Below are 20178 nucleotides of genomic sequence, written 5' to 3' on the forward strand. Positions count from 1 at the left end.
CACGCAATGAGCTATACTCTTTTCTTGCCACACCGGGGACAGTGAGCTGCGGCATAAACATTTAATTTCCAGATATAGGTCGATCAAATGCTAGGGTGAAACATTTTCCTAGTGTGCATGAAAACCGTGCACGATGACCTGGAGGAATCCAAACGACGATATGGAGACGGTGTACATGAACGATGAAAGGATCTCATTCGGAAAACCGGGTATGTTTAAGCTGATGCGGAACAGTGGTGTGGTTCGAGGTGAGGTCAGTCCCAGTGAGGAACTGAATTCGGTCGACTCAGCGTCGGGGGAAAACTTCAGCTTGTTCTCCGCGGTGGCCAGGAGAGAGGCGGAAGAAGTGTGGCGGGCTCTCCGGGATGGATCCAACGTCAACGCCCTTAGCGTCCCGATGGGGATCACAGTTCTGCATATCGCCTCAGCACATGGAGACGAGAATATCGTAAACCTATTGCTGAAGGCCGGGGCCAAACCAACGGCGGCGGACAAGTTGGGCAGAACACCGCTGCATATGGCAGCATCGGCCGGAAGCGAAGACTGTTTGCAGATGCTGCTCGCAGCCGGGGCGACACCCAATGCTGCGTACCACGTGAACACCCTGCCGAGGATTGACGGGGACGCCGGACAGCATTCATTAGACAGCAAGAAAGGCATGATTCCCTTGGAAACATTGGGTCTAGAAGTAGGTACCTGAACTGCTTGCTTGAGAGGTCAATCTTTGTGCCTGATGAGTTTTAACTTTGGCCTGCCTTTTTTAGGGGTGGTGATGTTATTTTCAATGTTTCGTTCGGTTTGGCTGCATATCTTAGCCCCATTTTCTCTTTTAACTCCCGAAGTGATGGGGTAAAATACGATGGGTGTATCTCCGGCTAACCCACGCCGGGCGCTCTCTTTCAAATCCCTGAGTTGAATGTTTTACCAGTAATTTTCCGTCTGGATGCACGATTGGGTCTCAGTCTGCTGGGGGATCTGGACCTCTTTCATTAACAGTATATGCAGGCTAACGTCTGAAGGCCAGCGCTGAAAGCCATCCGACTTCGTATTAGAGCAAGGGCAGGCGCTAATACATATGTACATGTAGAAATGGGAAGGAAATTCAAAGTGATTTAGATATGGATTGAATTACGAATTGTAAACTACGTCACATACCGGAATAGAAGTAGTACAAACTGTAGTATACCCATTCGTATAATTTGGATAAGGTATTCCGACGAAGGGTCTCTTTCTCCACTCTCTCGTCTCTTATCTTCCAAAAATCTTATCCGATAACCCTAATTGCCGACCTATCTTAACAAATTAAAATACTACCTCGATCAAAAAGTTCCCGGAATAACCACCGTGTGGCGCTCCCATCGTTCCGATTTGAGTTCTGTTTTTTTTTGTTAAATTGGTACATCTGTTGTTGATATTCCCTTTAAATCTTAGTGTCATAACTTGACATTTGCAAAAGTTACGTAGCCAAGAGTACATCTATCTCTGTGTGTGTTGGCGATTTTTTACAATTGCAGAAATGGATTTAAATTTGCAACAACGAACTTGTATTAAATTTTGCGTAAAAAACGGATTTAGTGGCGCACGGACGTTGGAAATGTTGGAAAAGTGTTTCGGCAACGATTCTCTAAAAAAAACGGTCGTTTACCAGTGGCACGAGCGGTTCAGAAGTGGTCGTGAGTCAATCGAAGATGATGAACGCAGTGGCAGACCATCGACATCGAAAGTCGGTGAAAAAATTCATAAAGTAAAAGAAATGTTGGTCAATAACCGCAAATTAACCATCAGAGAAATAGCGGAGGACTTGAACATTGCCTATGGATCCGCCCAAGACATTGTGGTTAATGATTTGGGTTTCCGTCGTGTAGCAGCAAAGTTGTTTCCAAAAGACCTCAATTTCATGCAAAAAAGAGACCGTGTTGACGTCGCAAAAGACATGATTTGCGAGGCTGAATCCGATCCCACATTCATCAAAATGATCATTACTGGAGACGAGACGTGGGTTTATGAGTACGACACGCAATCCAGACATCAGGCAAGTGAATGGCGTTCACCAAATGAGCCGAGACCAAAAAAACCACGTCGTTTTCAGTCAAAAAAGAAGGCAATGCTGACGGTTTTCATGGATTACAACGGTGTAGTGCATCATGAATTTTTGCCAGAAGGCCAGACAGTAAACAAAGAGTATTATTTGGGCGTTATGAGACGTTTGCGTGAAGCAATTCGCCGAAAGAGACCAGAAATGTGGGCAGAAAACTCGTGGATTTTGCACCATGATAACGCACCGTCGCACAGTGCTATCATTATTCGTAATTTTTTGACGAAAAATGCAACAAATACCATCCAACAGCCACCGAATTCACCTGATTTGGCTCCCTGTGACTTCTTTCTGTTCAATCGAGTTAAAAAACCATTACGGGGAACGCGTTTTAGCAGCCGAGAGGAAGTAATGGAAAAATCGCAGGAAGCACTGATGGACATACCGAAAACCGAATATAAAAAATGTTTCGAGGATTGGATCAAGCGCTGGCATAAGTGTGTTGCAGTCGATGGGGATTACTTTGAAGGGGACAATATAGATTTAGATGAATAAACTTGTATTTTTAATTTTCTGAATAAATTCCGGGAAATTTTTGATCAAGGTAGTATGACGCAAATTGCCTTTGGATTCCGGTGTATCTATGATGCTCAGCTGTCGAATCACTCCGAAATTTCCATTGGTAGGATGGAATCAATGGTGTTCGTTTTAAAAATGTTATGGCGTGGCGTACGGATTTCCTCCATAATCGCTAAAAAGAAGACGAGATCGCGAGACTGTTGGAAGACTCCACAGAATTACTGGATTACGTTACATTTCTAATCTCTCTCTTGTAAAGTTGGTTAACTTAACAAGAAATATGTTTTTGATATCACTTCCGCTTAATATTTTTCAGTTCCCATTATAAAAGCATGCACAGAGGTTCGTCATAAATAATTTCCAGATCCGGAAAGCTCAGTAATAATTTATTTTCTAAACTCTTGGAAAAACTCCAGGTATACAAGTCGAAGTACCTGGATCAAATTGGGATTTGGATAGGATTTTTTTTGGGGTGCAATGTCTTCCGCAAGGTCCCCGAAAAACTCGCTGGGTTTCCAGGGACTTAGATTCTGTAAGCCTGAGGTCAATTGCCATTATTCGTTTAACGGGAGATAAAAAAAGCATTTCTAAAAATGGTAGTGGGTGAATTCATCGAAATTTCAGTACTATCCGTAGAAAAATTATCCTGTGATTAGAACATGAATATAAAGTATAAAAAACAAAAGCCAAATCCAATATGCCTCGATTTCCATTAGTGCATAACAACAACAAAATGTAGACCTCTAAAGGAAAATAAACCAGTCGACTAAATTATATATTAATCGCGAATAATATATTAAATGACTTGAGTCACTTATCCTTAAGTCCCCTCCTACTATGATTCATTAACCTCCAATATCAATTGCCAATGTCACCCATACCGTCCGCCATGCAGCGTTAGAGTTTGTTGATACGTACAAAGCAAACATCTTAAACTTGTAGTATCTTACGGCACATATAAAGTGTTTACTAAATTTCTATGCTACAACTTTCACCAGGAATATATTATATTTTTGTTTCTTTTCTGTGATTTCTACGCTTACTATTATTTGTGCTATAGTCTCTTCCATGGTTGAATACGCAATGAAGAGGAGTATTAATTAACTTGCATAAAAAATCTTGCGACATACTGGTTCAAAATCGCTGATGCAGATAATGCTTTCTTGCCAAGTCTGTTGAAGTAGAGAGTAAAAATCTATGCGAAGAGCGGAGAGAGAAGCGTAACTTGAGCATCAGCGCTTTATACATTAGTTTTCCATTATAAGAAAGACTCAATTTTCATTAGCGTAAATGTGAATTGTCGTCTAGTTTATTTGGAAATGCTATAAAGATCTTATCCAAATTGTCTAGAAAAACAGTCTAAATTTGTATTGACGTGAAATTATTTTTATAATCCTGATAATTCTATTTTTATGAAAGTGTAGGATAGGTGAGTTATCTTGATGACACGGGAAATGATTAAAGACGCATATTATTTAGACGGCTCATGCATATTAAATGAAAGATATAGACTACTGATATACTCGTATGTATGTTAAAACTACTTTTGTCCTTTTGTTCTTTCAACATGTTTGATTCATCAATCTTGTGGTATCCTTCAGTTTTCTCTTCGCAAACATTTCATCACGTAGTGACTGACTTTTCTTTGGTAACTCAAATATGGCTGGTGCCCCAAAGCCTCATTGATGTAAGCCCTTACGGCGGCTCACTAGGTGTGATGTAGGTCAGTGTCACCCACGTACACACTCGCGTCATTACTCTCTTTGGAGGAAAGGAATGATGCTAGTGGAGGCTTTAAAACAAAAGCTACAATCGGAAAAGCAAAACCTTTCCGAATTCAAATTATTTGCGATTTTATTCAAGTCCTCCGACATTTTGCAGGGCTATTTAGAAGGAAATGAGGGGAGAATTCTCTTGAAATAATTGTTTGATCATTAAACTGTAACCTTAAGATTCTAGTTTTTATTATTACACCGATAATATCGCAGTGGAGAGTATTCAATGAATGAGAGCTTGTACTCCGCAAGAATTTTGTCGCTAACTAAGAATGGCAATATTAGAGTATGAAATACTGTGAAATTTCGAGATAAATACGCCTTAACAAGGATCCCCTATATTTCTCTCGACGGAAAATTAAACTAAATCACCAGTTCTTGTATTGAATATATTTTCCCTTTTAAAGATAAAGTTTAAGAAAAGGTAAAGTTAAAATATCTTTTTGCGCGAACTCTATTTATGAATATCAGGAGTAAGTAATTTAGCAAGCAAAACTGCAATGGTTATTTCAGAATCGGGGTACAATTTATTTTAATTTTAAGCGAACAGCTAGACATAATTGTTCATTTTGAACGTGTCATAAATGCAACGCAGACACTCTCAGGGTACATAAGAATCTCTTGCGGACTAGGCGAATAGACGGGGGTTCGCCATTTTAATTTTTTTCACTGGATCTTAAGTAAAACGTTTGAAATCTTTTCCTTGCCATTGCGTCAAACGTTTCGGAGATTCCAATGTTTTTTTTTCTTGCCGAGAAGGCGACGGATGAAAGTTACTCAGATTATTTTTGAATTCCTAATCCGAGTACAATTCTCTAGAGGGCGGAAAACAATTATGCATTAACTTTAACGGGAGAAATACTATATGCTTTTCCCCTTTGTTATGGATAAATCACCTCCGTTCATAGAATAACTTGAGGCTTTGACTAATTATCTGAGGTGATTCGGTCTACTGAATTTTCCGAATTTGCCTATCATATCGCGGATTATGAAAGTTGGGATTTTTTAACGTCAAACCCGGGAAACGTACATATGCGAAGTCTCATTTTTCTTCTGCTGGTTTCCCGCAACAGTTACCTGTTCATTCTGCTTCCACCTATTGCTGCTCTGAATGAATACTTTAAGTGAACTCGTATCTGTGTACGAATGCATGAAGGTACATCTATATTCTATTTCCTCGGAAGTGTTCATAACTCTTTCCTCTGTTTTGCGACTGATCTTCCGTCACAAATCACGGCATTGCCATGGTATTATGCATCGCCATAAGGTAATCAGCAACGTTACACATGTATCATAATACACAATACCCTGCAAGCCCCCATAAGGTCATATGATTTAAGGCATTAAGAAGGCCAGCCATCGTGTAAATATAAAAAAATGGCAATTCAACTTGGTAGGCGAGGCGATTAGTATATAATGAGTACTACAATTTTCCAAAATTATTGGTAATATATGAGTTGAATATTTTATTTAATACAATTAAACTATACTTAATATAATTTAGTTATAAAAATCAATTCAATTATTTTTTACGAAAGATCCTATTAGCTCTTTAAATATAAAAACGGGATTTGATAGGATTAGATTGATATTTCATATTTTAAAAATTAAAATAGCCACTAGAAAATACCACAATGATGAGTTAAATTTTTCTATTCAATGCAAAGCCTCATCAATTGGTGGAATCATCAATGAACTCAAAAAAAATAATACGTTTGTGCTAAATAATTTTACGACTCGTTTATCCGATGCTAGAATTTTGGAAAGGAAGGTTTTTATGGCTCATTCAAGATTTTTACCTTGTTTTAAACCATCTGTAACCGGAAGTAGCGGCAAAATATACTACTCCAGGTGAGTGCATTTATTTTTATGTAGATGAAATTTTTCATGGCAGTAGTTCGAAATTGCTTTCCTATCACTCTTTCCTCCAATAATTCTCCAGACCCACATTTCAAAAGCCTCCATTCTACGTCTATCCTCCCGCTTCAATGACCACGTTTCCGCGCCGTACATAGCTACGCTCCATATCAAAGTTTTTACGAGTATTTTCTTAATATTCTTACTCAACGTCCCTCTCATCAACTCCCTCCTCCTTGTGAAAGCCTCTTTGCCTAGCGCAATTCTTCTCCTTACGTCCTTACTACTTTGACCGTGTTGGTCCAAAACACTACCGAGATACTTAAACTGTTCTACCTGCTCTAGTTTTTACCCTGAAGAGGCAAATAGCCTAAAACAGGGCTTCCTTGTTTGTTGTACAATATTATATATTTGTTAAATGTTACATATTACCATATAGTTTATATCTGTTATGTACAACTTCTTGGAAAAATAAACAACTTTTTGACTTGACTCTAGTTTTTGCCCACCTATTTTAATGTTTAGCTTAGCCTTTTTCTTTCTAGAAAATCGCATAACCTTTGTTTTCTTAATATTGATTCTCATCCCATGCCTGTCGCACTGAATTTCCAATTCACTCAGCAATGCTTGCAGCCCCTTGGCTGACTGACAAACTAAAGCTTGGTCATCAGCAAACCTAACTGATTTTACGAATTTCCTGCCCACTTTCATTCCTACCTCCAGTTCTTCCCATGCCTCTTTAATCATTTCCTCTGCATAAAGGTTGAACAGCAACGGTGATAATGGGCAACCCTGCCTTACACCTCTTCCTAACGCTACCCATCCGGACTTCCCGTACCCCACCCGCACCTGAGCAGTCTGAGACATGTACAGGTGGCGAATTGGCCTCCTTTCCCTCCAATCTATTCTTATTTTCTTCAATATCCTGATTAGTTTTTCCCAATTCACCCTATCAAACGCTTTTTCGAAATATATGAAACAGGCAAATACCTCCTGGTTTTATTCAATATTCCTTTAGATTAGTAATCTAATTACTGCAATGGCCTCACGCGTACCTCTCCCCTTCCTAAACCCAAACTGATCATCCCCTAAGTAATCATTACCCCACTCTCTATCCTTATGTTGATGATCCTGAGAACAACTTTAGCTGCGTGGGATATCAAACTTATTGTTATGTAGTCCTCACATGATGTAACCTTCACCTTTTTCGGAATAGGAACTAACACTGATCTCACAAAGTCTTCCGGCCAGATTCCTTCATCATAAATACTATGGATCAGCCCATATAGCCTCTTCCTACCACATTTTCCTAAGCCTTTTAAAAGTTCCGCGGGAATGTTATCCACCCCCACGGCCTTATTTAGTTTCATCTCCCTTAATGCCCTTTCTATCATCGCCGAGTATGCCTGGACCTAAGCTATCTTCCTCTACGTCATATTCCTTTTCTATGTCTAACTTTGTTGGTCGAAGGTCTTTACTATACAGTTCCTCTATATACTCCTTCCATCTCTCTTGGATCTTTCCTATGTCAACTATTACCTTACCCGTCTTATCCTTAACTGTTAGTATAGATCTCCCTTTCTTACTTCCCGATAAAGATTTAACTTTGCTGTACAGCGCACCGATTTCACCCATCCTCTGCAGACTTTCCATATCCTCGCACTGCATCTTCCACCATGCTTCTTTTGCTTTATTTGCTGCATGCATCAATTTATTATTTAACTCTTTGTACTTCAATTTGCCTAACCCTGTATTTACATTCTTCCACTTTCTTCTCTCATCCATCTTTGTAATCATCTCATCCGTGATCCATAGTTTCTTTGTCCTTTTCCCGTGTACAGTTCCAATAGTAACTTTTGCGGCTTTCGATATCCTCTTTATGATGTATTCCCATTTTTCTTCGATAGTACTCAGCTCGTTACCGTCCTCCATGGTTATCTCTACAGCCTACTGATACTCCTTCCTGGTCAATCCATTTAATATCTCTAAATTCCATTTCCTAACCTAGCCCTAGCCTTTTCTTTTTGAAGCGTACGCTACACGTCATTACAACCAAATTGTGGTCAGAGTCCGCATCTGCTCCTGGAAAGCTGTGCGAATTTATCACACTGTTCCTAAACCTGTGCTCAACCAAATATAATCTAACTGATACCTTTCTGAGTCACCTGTTATGTTCCCTGTATACCTGCATCTTTTGTGGTGTCTAAACCAAGTGTTGGTGATGACTAACCCTGTCTCCTGCAAAACTCAATTGCTTTCTCCCCGCGGTCTTTCCTCGTGCCTAAACCGCAGTCCTCAAACCTTAGCTGTGTGTGCAAAATAAACTTATTGCTTTACATTATTCATATATGATTGCTTTTGCCTTGTTTTGGAATGGGAACTAACGATGATCTGACGAAATCTTCCCGCCAAATTACTCCCTCAAAAACTTACAAATTAGCACATAAATACCTCCTTCCATGTTTTTCTAAACCCGTAAGAAGTCTCAAGGGATTTTTATCTACCCCCACAGCCATAATTGATTCCAATGCCCTTAATGCCTTCGTATCTCCCTATTTTGTGTACCTGGACCTAAGTTATCCCTATCTACGCCATATGTGTAAGCCTTTCCATTGTCTAGGCTTTCTACAGTATATCATGAGTCTAAAGCTTTCTATGCCTAGTTTTGGCTTGAATCGGATAGTGCGCACGAATATTTTGGCATAATGCTTTTTTATTCCAGTAAACTGCAACAATTTTACTCTTCCTTTATAAACTATTTTCTCACACTGCATCTTTCGCTCCATTAGTTTCCCACCCCAGTTTACTATTCAACTCTTTGTACTTTCTCATACCTCATTCTTTATTTGAATTCTTCTATTTCCTCTCTGGTATACCTTAATAATTATCTCGATTGTAATCCATAGTTTCAGTGTTCTTTTCCTGTGTACTGTTCCTGTCCTCTAGTTTGCTGCCTTCAATATCCCTTTTTGGATCTCCCAATTTTCATAAATTGTTTTCATCTCTGTGCCTAACATAAATACATAGACTTATCGATTTGTCTCTGATTCCTCTGGCATACGTCTATTATGGTGTTTAAACTAAGTTTTCGACATAATTAAAACCTGCCCTTTGCACGACTCTGTTGCTTACACCCGGCAGTCCCAAACCTTAGTACCCAACCTCCCTCCCATCTCTTCCTTCTCCTACCACCTCATTCTAATACCCAATCACTATGAAATGTTTCCTTCAGGAACATCCGCAATGATGCCCTTTAATTTATCTTATACCTTGTTTATATATTCCTCCCTATGACTGCTCGTGGCATATAGATCTGAGTAATGGCCAAGTTCGTTTGCTAAGCTTTTATTTTGCTGACATTATCCTATTACTCACCGGCTCTATATTTACCATACTTCTTTCTACCTTATTTTTCACTACTGATACCACCCCTCACGGTATCTCTCCCCTCGGCTGTATAACTGTCGCACCAACAATCCACGCGAGGCTCTTCCGTTTCCACGTGCACATCCCTAAATTGTCTATATTTCCTCTTCCCATCTCCTGCTATATAATTTTCTAAACTTCGATTAAAACACAATTTGCGAGAATTAGAAATAGAATACTCTGCCTTTTCGTTGCATTTGGTTCAGGCTTCACGCGTAAATACATCGCAATACTTATATATTTGTAGCCTTGAAAGAAATAGGTTACTTGAAATTCTTCCCATGCCCCCTTACGGAATAAGAGAGCCACCACGAGTTGAACTGAGAATATTTCTTGTATGATTCGGATTTTTACTTGGTATCAAAATGACATGAAAAATCAGTTAAAATTTCAGCTTTTCTCAACACAATTTCTAGAAGTAAACTGTTAACTGAACTTGTAAATTAGAAGATCAGATTTTAAAGATTACTATTATACAATTCATAATTATATAGCTGCATTTGACTCATTCACTCAGTGATATATTTGCGTCCTTCTAAGTTTCCGAGCCTGAAGTTCGGAAGTAAGTGAATGCTGTAATTCAACCGTTTGACATTATAAAATTTAAGAAAAGTGAGGAGTATAATATTGGAAAGGATTCCATTGAAACTCTCATAACCGGGCAAATAAGACAGCCCTCCATTACTCTCAAAATGTTTAACCTTACTCTCCCCTACCTCGCTTTTCTCCCCTTAGCATAGTCAACAATATCCAACTGTCGATATGACTAATATGATGCTGGCCATGTTCAATACAAGTAATGACCATTACCAACACCATCTAAGTCATATTTCCAAACTGGTCATTCCCTTGACACTTCCCACTTTTCCCCTTCTTCAAATTTCTCTCTTCACAGTTTTTCTTCCCTTTCAAACTCATCTTCGCTTGTTTCAGTTCCTTATATTCAATTTTCTCCATACTTCTCTAAATTCACATTTCAAAAGCTTTTAATCAACACTTGTCTTTTAAAACACTTTGTCTTTTCACGGCCCTAAAGCTTCTTAACCATGTAAGCCTAATCTCCTAAGATGTATCACTATTTTTTTTATTAACATCTTTACCAAAGTACCATCTAAGTCCTGCCCTTTCTATGCTTTCTTATCGAAACATCTCTTTATGTCCTCGAAACAGCCTGTTTCGTAAATACTCGTAATGCGTCTCAAATAAGAGCGTGAAATGTTCAGCTTGTTCTCAAATGTGTACTTCTTCTTCAACGATTACCCTTACATTTCTATTGTTTACGTTTACTCCTACATTTCCTTCGATTCTTGAGAATCCAAGATAGTATAAGAAGATATCCTTCGTTTTATTTATGATTGATTTCATCCCAAACCTTTGTCACTATTTCTGAAATTTCTTCAGCTTAAACGGTGCAAAGCGCGCGTAGTAATGAATGAATGTCCTACTCCCACGTATAGTACGTAGTACTCCCACTCGTGAATTCCTATTCAAATTATCTACCCAATAACCTTATTTGTGTTGTCTTAAGTCTCGTATATTATTCACGTAAGTCACCTATCCTTTCAGTTCACTCCTATATTCTGCAATGGATGAATTTACCATTCCAATTTAATCTGTCGAACTACTTGAAATACAATACACAAAAAGAACAGTCTTGGTTTATTCTGTTAGCTTTTCTACACATGAATGATCCTATCTCTGCTATGGTATCTGGCATACCTCTCCCCTTTCTGTAACCAAATCGATTTTTCCATAGCAGTCAATTTCTCTCCTCTCAATCCTTTTTTGTTGATGGTCCTCAACCCCACCTTTTATGAATGCGTAACAAAACTGATAGACTCATAGTTCTCAGCATAACGCTCTCTTTACATTTTAGCATGGAACCAATAATCCCCTAACTGGTACTGCTGTATCCCAGGAATTGTAGCCAGAAAAATGCCCGAAACTCGGGTAAACAAAAGTAAACAAGAGTAAAATAATGAATACTGGTAATTTGATCATGTAAAGTAATCAAGGATGTAGCTGATACACGCACACTTCAAGTTCTCTTTGTAGGTTCATGGTTTTTTTAAACAGAATATTATAGGCCACCAGCACCGTACAAGTAATATCTACAATGACAACGACCGAAAGCAATGGACGGATATCTCTCAAATCATATTAAAATTATCGGGCGAAAATTAAAATCCGATAAAATGATTACCTTCGTGGTTATTTGGGATCACGTCCGTCACTGCTTGACCTTACTTCACTGGAAATAACCTCCGTTCAAGGGCTGACGCGTCCGTACATGTTAGTTTCTGTTACGAATACTCTACAGGCTGCTTGGTCGAAAATGTCATGAGTTGTTGAATGAAGTAAAGAACGAGGGTAGTTATTTTTTTCAATCTCCGATCGCTCAGCATAAACGCCAGACAAGCGAAAGGGGGTAATGTGCCTTGTAGGTAACAACATCTCCCGCACCACACGCTCTGTCACTGCTGAGTTCAAGTCGTCAGTCTGAGCTGAGTAGCTGTCACATAAACATGGCTGCCTCTAATGATTCTCCTACCAAATGCGAATTGAAAAACGTTTTTCATTTCCTGCAGGCAAGAGGGAATAGTGCCGCAGAAATTAATCGACGAATGAGCCGAGCGTATGGAGAAAACTTTATGAGTGATGGTGTTGTGCGTGAATGGTGTAGAAAATTTAAATATGGCCGAACTGGTGGGCATGATGAATTGAGTCAAGGACGCAAGCCTGTCGCCGCGGACGGCCTCGTTCAACGAGTTGACGAAGTGGTTGGAGAAAACCGTACTTTCAACATAGTTGCTTTGTCAATGGAATTGCCAGAAGTTTCAAGATGTTCTCGCCACTCTATAGTTACGGAACATTTAGGCTACGAAAAAGGTTTTGCTCGCTGGGTCCCAAAAATGTTGACTGACCACCACAAAACTCGCCGAATGGCTCCAGCTTTTTCCACCGCAGAAAAAAAATCAAATTAACCTTCAAAAATCGAAATGTTATGGCTACCGTGGTTTGGGAACAAAAAATGGGTTGCTTTTTGAGTTCATGCAGTTGGGGACAAGGATTAATGCAACTGTTTATTGTGAAACGATAAGATGTTTGCGGAGAGCCATTAAAAACAAAAGAAGAGGTATGCTGGCTTCTGGCATTGTTCTGGCATTATAAAGCTTGTCCAAAGGTACGACAAATATCTTAATCGTCTGGGTGATTTTGTTGAAAAGTAACCATAAATGCACATCACTTTTAGCTTTAAAATAAGTTTTTAATATTTACTTGTCTTTTTTATGGCCCATCGAAGGTTGAAAAAAATCCCTCGTAATAATACGCAGCAATTGATGAATCACCCAGAAGATAAAGTTTGAATGTGCCGTTAAAGAAGTAGAGTATTGTTGATGTGGAAATAATTAGATTGATGCATGAATGTATTTATTTCGTATTGGGAAGTTCTGTTGATTTAAAATAGGAATCACTACAGGGATACGAACCATGACCTGCTACTACATGTTTCATACTAGTAGAGCAGGGAAATAAATGCTTTTTACCTGTTTTAATATAGCTCCAACTAGCAACAAGATAGCAATAACATATTAATTCTTAATATCTTTTCAGTTGCCATTTCCAGACTGCTGGGGGCGTACTCCTCTACACCAAGCAGTTAAAGCAAACAGCCCAGAATGCGTGCAAAGGCTCCTGGAAGCCGGCGCTGAAGTAGATGCCGTGGATGAATGCGGCACGACTCCCATCCTCCTCGCAGGAAGTGGTACGCAATTGAAGGAAGAGTTAGATTTGGAGAGGTACGAGGAGATTATTGAAATCCTAATTCGGTACGGCGCCAGGGTGGACAATATTAGCACTGCAACAGGCCTCACTGCTTTACATGCAGCTGCATCCCAATACTCAGCGAAAGCGGCCGATTTGCTGCTCAAAAGTGGAGCCAATCCTCTCCAAGTCTCAGAAGTATGTAATAACTCCACAGCTATCCATGTGGCTGCTGAACTTGCCGCGTCCGACGTCTTGAATACCATCTTGAAATCGGCAATGGACGATTACAAACGCCATTCATTCGCAAATGTGCGGAACAACAAGGGTTCCACGCCGCTTCATCTGGCGGCTTACGCAGGGTGTCACACGTGCGCATCGCTCTTGATAGATGCTGGAGCCGACTTGGGTGCTGTCTCGGATAGTGGCATATCCGCCCTCGATGCTTTGTTCCTTTACCTGCCCCGGCCGGGTCCATTTCTCTGTCGCGTATTGGACGCAAGGATCAGGCCCAACGCTGCCACCGTCGAGGAAAGGTCGTTCGCTATTCAGTTGGACTTCAGGGTTCTTGCCCCCCATGGCAAGGAAAGACAGACTGGGGTGATGAGAGCTCTGCTGGAGGCTGAATCGCCTTCGGATGAAATACGCCGTATGTTGCTCAGCCACCCAATCGTCGAGGCTTTTATTGTACTGAAGTGGCGTCGCCTGCGTTTGTTCTTCTACCTTCTGGTTTCTGTTTACGTTGCATTTGCTCTCTCGTTCTCAGTGTACATTACGCTCATCCATACGGAGGTTGCCTACATGACTTTTAAGGACCAAATGAATGTATCGACTGAGACTCCGACACCGAAGTGGAGGACTAACCTAGTCTTGAATGCAATTCAAATTTCGAGGCCTGTTCTGATGTTTTCTTCCTCCGTCGTTTTGCTCAACGTGTTCGGACAGTGTGTCGCGCTGCCCAAATATTATTTGAAACAATTTGAGATGTGGATGAATCTCATATCTGCCATACTGGCTATTTTTTTAGCAAGGAAGGGTGAAGACGACGAACTAGACAGTGAATTTCATTCTGTAGGTTCAAATAATACGTCAATAGGAGATCGCATTGGAGTGTCTTATCACTACACGTCCGGAACGGTTATTCACTTGACATCTGTTGCAATACTTTTGGCTTGGGCTGAATTGATGCTCCTCATCGGCCGTTTTCCCACCTGCGGTTCCCATGGGCTCCTCTTTTACGCGGTCTTGAAAAATGTGATAAAAGTTCTCCTTGCATTTGGCTGTTTGGTGATGGGTTTTTCCTTCAGCTTTTTTGTTCAGTTTCACGTATCCCAACCCGATGCTTTCGGTAACCCGTGGAGGGCTTTTGTGAAGACCATGGTAATGATGATGGGAGAATTTGAATACATGGACCTGTTTGAAGAGAAGCAAATTCCCAATAGTACACTGCCGATGACCAGTCGCGTTATATTTGTGTGTTTCGTGGTGCTCGCCTCAATTGTACTAGTAAATCTCATGGTAGGTCTTGCGGTCAGTGATACACAAGCCCTTCGCTCGGAGGGAGAAGCGCGAAGATTACTCAAACAAGCGGAATTTGTGGCCCACCTGGAGCGTGGAGTATCTGCAGTCATCAGAACAAGGTGGCTTCCTAGGCGTTTGATTATACACCTTTCTAAACGTCGCGCCATCGATACAATGGTAGTTGTGAGGCCTAGCGACTCCGCTAATGCCCCCGCTCACCGATCCGGTCGCCATCTTTCTCGCCGCCTTCTCGAAGACATCGTAGCTATCGCTTTGAGGAGAAGAGAAGGAGAGAGAAAAAGGACTAAGACTTCCTATTTTGAAAGCTCGTTTCCTCGTCGTCTAGTTACTTCAGCCAACGACAGTCCACCAGATGTAGATCTGGTTTTGGCCTTAGAGAGTATTTCGAGGTCCCTTACGGAAATCAAGGATATGCTCGAACCTCGTTTTGGTGGAGCCGGTAACGCTGGACCGTCCGTTCTCAGGACACGTAAATGGTCTTCTGCACGAGCTCCAAGAGCAAGGTTTTCGGATTTGGTGGCAGAAGTGACCGGAGCTCAGAGAATCCTTAATCGGATAAGCCGAAGCGATAAGTTAAAAAGTGAAAGACAAAATAGGATTTAACTTTGATGCAAATGTGAAAATCACTTTTCTTATTTCCTACATCCATATCTTCAAATGTTATCATATGTAATCATATAAATGTGTGCCATCAATATATTTTTTCAATTTATACTTTTTTGGACGATTGTTTATTTACAATTCAATGAGCTCCTTCCATCAACAACACGAGAGTAACGATCAAATGGTATTATTCCATAGTATTAAGACACTGAACAGTAAGTCAATGTCCAGAGGGGAGAATGTTTACAAATAATTACCTCTACATCAACATGATACTCTACAGACCACCATCATGATGTGTGACAGGAGGAGCATCCAAACTCGGTACTGCCCATTTGCACAAAATAATTCCCTGAATGCATCCGCCTTCACTCAATGCAATCCGTGGAATATTGAAATGAAATAATTTACTTTGTAATTCCACACACTTTTTTTAAAAAAACACGACCCAGGTTTCGGCGTTGAACGTCATCATCAGGTGGTCCTCATAGAAGCAAACATGGAATATATATATATATATATATATATATATATATCTATATATATATATATATATATACCTTCTGATCTGATCAAGTGAGGGGGGGTTGGTCAGAGAGGGAGGGAGGGTGGAGGGTTAAAAAGGTTACAATGTAGCTGGGATGAAAAGAGAATAACATCTTTTCGGTGTCAATCATTGACTTGGAAGAGTGGTAGGTCTAGGAGTGGGGAGTGGGAGGGATATAAAATTTCGTTGGCAAGTTCATCTTTGCAACGGACGCATTTCAAAATTTCCAACTGCTCCAAAGCATCGAGCCTTTGACCTTTATTTTCAAAATGAATAATTTTAGTCACAAAGTCACTTTTGTGGTCACTTTCGATGAGGTGCTTTGAAAAGAGGGATGATATGTTCTTATTTTTTACACATGTTTGGTGTTCTTTAATTCTTTCTTTAAATGTCCGTCCTGTTTGCCCAATATACTTTGTGTTACATTCCGAGGACTTTAACTCATACACTCCACTCCTCTCGTTTTTGGGGACTTTGTCTTTAGTGTGAGAGATCAGGTTCTTAAGGCATGAACCACTGTAAAAGGCACATTTAATTTTTTTCTTTAGAAAAACTTTTAATTACTTTTTGAGAAATAGTCCCTAGATAGAGTATTCTTCGCCATTTGGCAGTGGGATCTTTTAAATGTTCGGTGTTGCTAATGTGGCTGAAGGCTATTTTTGTAAGTTTCTTCCGGTAAAGTTTATTGATTAGATCTTCTGAATAGTTATTGTTTACTGCCAACGTTTAAATTACATTACGTTCCTTAATTACATTGAATTTTGACAAAGGGATAGCGGTTAAACGGTGGACCATTGCATGAAATAACGAAAACTTTTGGGCGATGCAATGCCTTGAAGAGGAATTAATTAATTGGTCTATATACATATCCTTCCTAAAAATGGAGGACTGCAACCCATCTTTGTCTTTACAAATAGATAGGTCGAGGAAATTCGAACCTTTTTCCTCTTTTTCACACGTGAATTTTACATTAAAATTTACAGAATTTAAATGTGCACAGCTTCCATGGGTGGCACGTTTGTGAAATGGTTGCGTACATCGAAGGAAAAAAGCATGCACTTTTACGGGATGACCCTTTTCTTTAGTTTTTTGACAAGGTCCAAGGAATTCACTATACCATATTCCGTGGGAAATTTGGAAACCTCCCTGAAGAGGGCATTAAGCCTTTTCAATAGTATGTGGTTGGGAGCTGACATATTTGATACTACTTGTCTGATGGAGATCCCATTTTTGTGAGCCCGAAAAACCGTGGTGCTGAGGGATTCATTTGCACTAGTTTGAACATTTCACAACTTTTAAATAACGTATTAATGGATTTAATCCCTCTCTTAATTTCTTGTGGAAACTTGGGGGGATGGGTCTGAACGAAGTACTTCAGATAAAGGCAGCGCAGTGGTTGTATTAGAACGAAACACCTAAATCACGAAATGAGAAGACTTCATCAGGGATAATAATATTGAATATGTTATGCAGGTTCCATAAAGTTACGCCTGAGACAACAACAAAAAATTTCAATCCGTGGAGTTTTATACATCGAGATCTTATCCACATTCCACAGAAAACCACCGCCAACCAACCACTCAAATGTCCCTATGTAAAATGTTTACGTCCTGCGAATCTTTCTTATATTCATAAGACCTTCCTACATCTCAACCAACATCCTATATATATATTTAATGTCGACTCAGAGCTGCTTTTTACATCGACCAATGCATCTCATCTCTCAATAAAAACATATAATTGACAAACAGCGCATCGTCCAAACATCCATACCTGTTAACCTTTATTCCTCCACCCCAAAATTGCCACTAGTACGGCTATTTATGTGCTTCCAACACTCCCCGATGAACTATTGCCATTTAAAAATATTCTCCTCCTGTTACCCCACCAACCGTCCATCAAACGTTTTCTCCCCTAGATCTTTATATCGTTCTCTCACTCTCCCCGCCTTTAATCTCAACTCTTCTCCTCCCCTATTCAATCCGTAGGTAACTTCATTCACGCTGAAAAAGACGGTAGTGGCCTCCGCAATGTATAAAAGGTAAGTCTCTTTCTTTTGCTTTCTCTTTTGTGTTTATTGTGTCACATTGAGGGGCCTGGTGATATTAAGGAGGCTAATAAAATAAATGAAAAAGAAACACTTTGTTCCAACCCACCACTTTATAAGGTAAAGTGGTGGATTGGAACAAAGTGTTTCTTTTTCATTTATTAAAATGAACTTCCACAAAGTTGAGGCTGAAACTATTGAGATAATTAAGGATGCTTACAAGGTTAGTGGCACGTGTGAGTAACTGAGTGGCCACTGGTTGTAGATTGGCTGTGATTTTCTTATTCTTTATGATGAAGACAAGATCTTCGAAAATTACTCGGAACCCAGGGGGCCTGGGTTCAAATCCCGGCGGTGTTGAATATTTTTCAGAGGTATCTCGATCCCTACTTGAGGTGCTTTGTGGAGGGCACTTCGAGTGAGTACGCCGTCCGTCGGATGGGACGTTAAGTTGGGGACCCCTTGGCGCCTTTCGTAAAGAGTAGGCTAATGCCGACGCCGGGTTTCTCACCACCCTTCATCCTTTCCTGTATATCCCCTATGGCAAAAAAATGACCTCAGCTGTCGGTCGCCTCCCCTAAATACTACTACTCGGAAGCACTAAACGGCAGGAAAGTGCCGATTGAGAAAGTACATAGTATAGAGATGTCCGTGGCTGTTTTGGGTGAAAGATTGATGGTATAGCATACAATAAAAAACTATAAACAGTAATCAACCCGAAGGTCGGCTTGGGTGGTGACGGTAGAGTTCATCCAATACTAACCCCGACGGCGTGTGAAATTCACACATCAAGAGTGGGGAGGCCAGCTCCTTTCCCTGTGCCGGTTATCGTTTCCCAGGAGGATCTGGAACCTGAAAAATCACACAGCTTGGGTGGAGCTAAGGGTGCCCGGGAGGCTTGCCCGGGAATCGAACCTGGGCCGTCCGCACAGTGGTCCAAAGCTTTACCCCTGGATTGTATGTAATGATAAAGTAGAAATTTTACTGTTTTTCCGTTTGAGGGATGAGATAAATGATATGTGGTGTCGTTGAAACGCTTCAAAGTTACAAATGCGATAATTTTCACCAAGTATTCTTTTATCTAAAAACCTTTAGGTTGACCATTTTTATTCGACCCTCCCCTCTCCCCAAAACTTTAATTTAGGAATTTTGCTTCATGCACCCTGGCCGTGGTAACCCTATTGTTTATAAATTTTAATGACTAACTAATCCTAGGATATACGTATATATAATAAAACTTATGTGAAAGTCTCATTGTGAAGTCAGGTCGAAGTCAATGTGAGTAATAATGTTCACCAAGATAGCACTAGCGAACAAAAATAAAAACACAGAAACACACAAAAAAAAGAAACTCATACGTATCCGGAATTTTCGGTGGTTGTACCACCTTTCTCAGGGGTTCGTTTGACGATAATTTACCTATCCTCCATGTCAGGAGTTTAAAGGAAAGCCCGCAACCTCTGCTCTTGGAAAAACATGTTGCCACAAAATGTCATACAAATTTAGAGAAAGGTTCCGCGGATGACGGCTGTAAGAGCAAGGAATGGAAATATAAAAGTGGAAGCTGGAGCGAAAACATCTCAACAAAACAGTGATTTTTTCGAAGAAATGATGCATTTTTAAATGAACAGTGTCGATCACGGAAACAAAGAAGAAAGATTAAGAAACTGAATACACAAAAATATGCACATTTTTACAGAGCTCCTGAATACAGATCAGGATAGGTAGAATCGATCTTTACAAATAAAGATTACCAAATGCATAAGGGACTGGACTGCTTCAATTGAAAAATAATCAAAGTGAACCGTAAACGTTCAGGAGATGAATTGATAATTGGTCTTTGGTCACACCGATGTCGATACAACCGCAGCGAAAGACGATCGAGAAAATTTATTTAACCAAAGCTTAGTAAGCAATAGAAAAAAATAAGTGTGCAGTAACATCTTAATTATCATTCAAATTTTAAAAAATGACCACGTCATGAATGTGATAATATGTAGAG

General features: G+C 40.0%; 1 protein-coding gene across 1 annotated transcript; it reads left to right on the plus strand.

The window, feature by feature from the left end:
- Positions 1 to 133: 133 nt before the first annotated feature.
- LOC139693669 (transient receptor potential channel pyrexia-like) lies at positions 134 to 15582 on the plus strand. Its single transcript, XM_071591908.1, has 3 exons — positions 134 to 688; positions 12261 to 12452; positions 13288 to 15582. Exons 1-3 carry the CDS (start codon positions 134 to 136, stop codon positions 15580 to 15582), a joined length of 3042 nt encoding a protein of 1013 aa, XP_071448009.1.
- The last annotated feature ends 4596 nt before the right edge of the window (positions 15583 to 20178 follow it).

The sequence above is a fragment of the Hetaerina americana genome, unplaced genomic scaffold (genome assembly GCF_022747635.1).
Source record: "Hetaerina americana unplaced genomic scaffold, ioHetAmer1.1.p SCAF_5, whole genome shotgun sequence".
Classification (NCBI taxonomy): domain Eukaryota; kingdom Metazoa; phylum Arthropoda; class Insecta; order Odonata; family Calopterygidae; genus Hetaerina; species Hetaerina americana.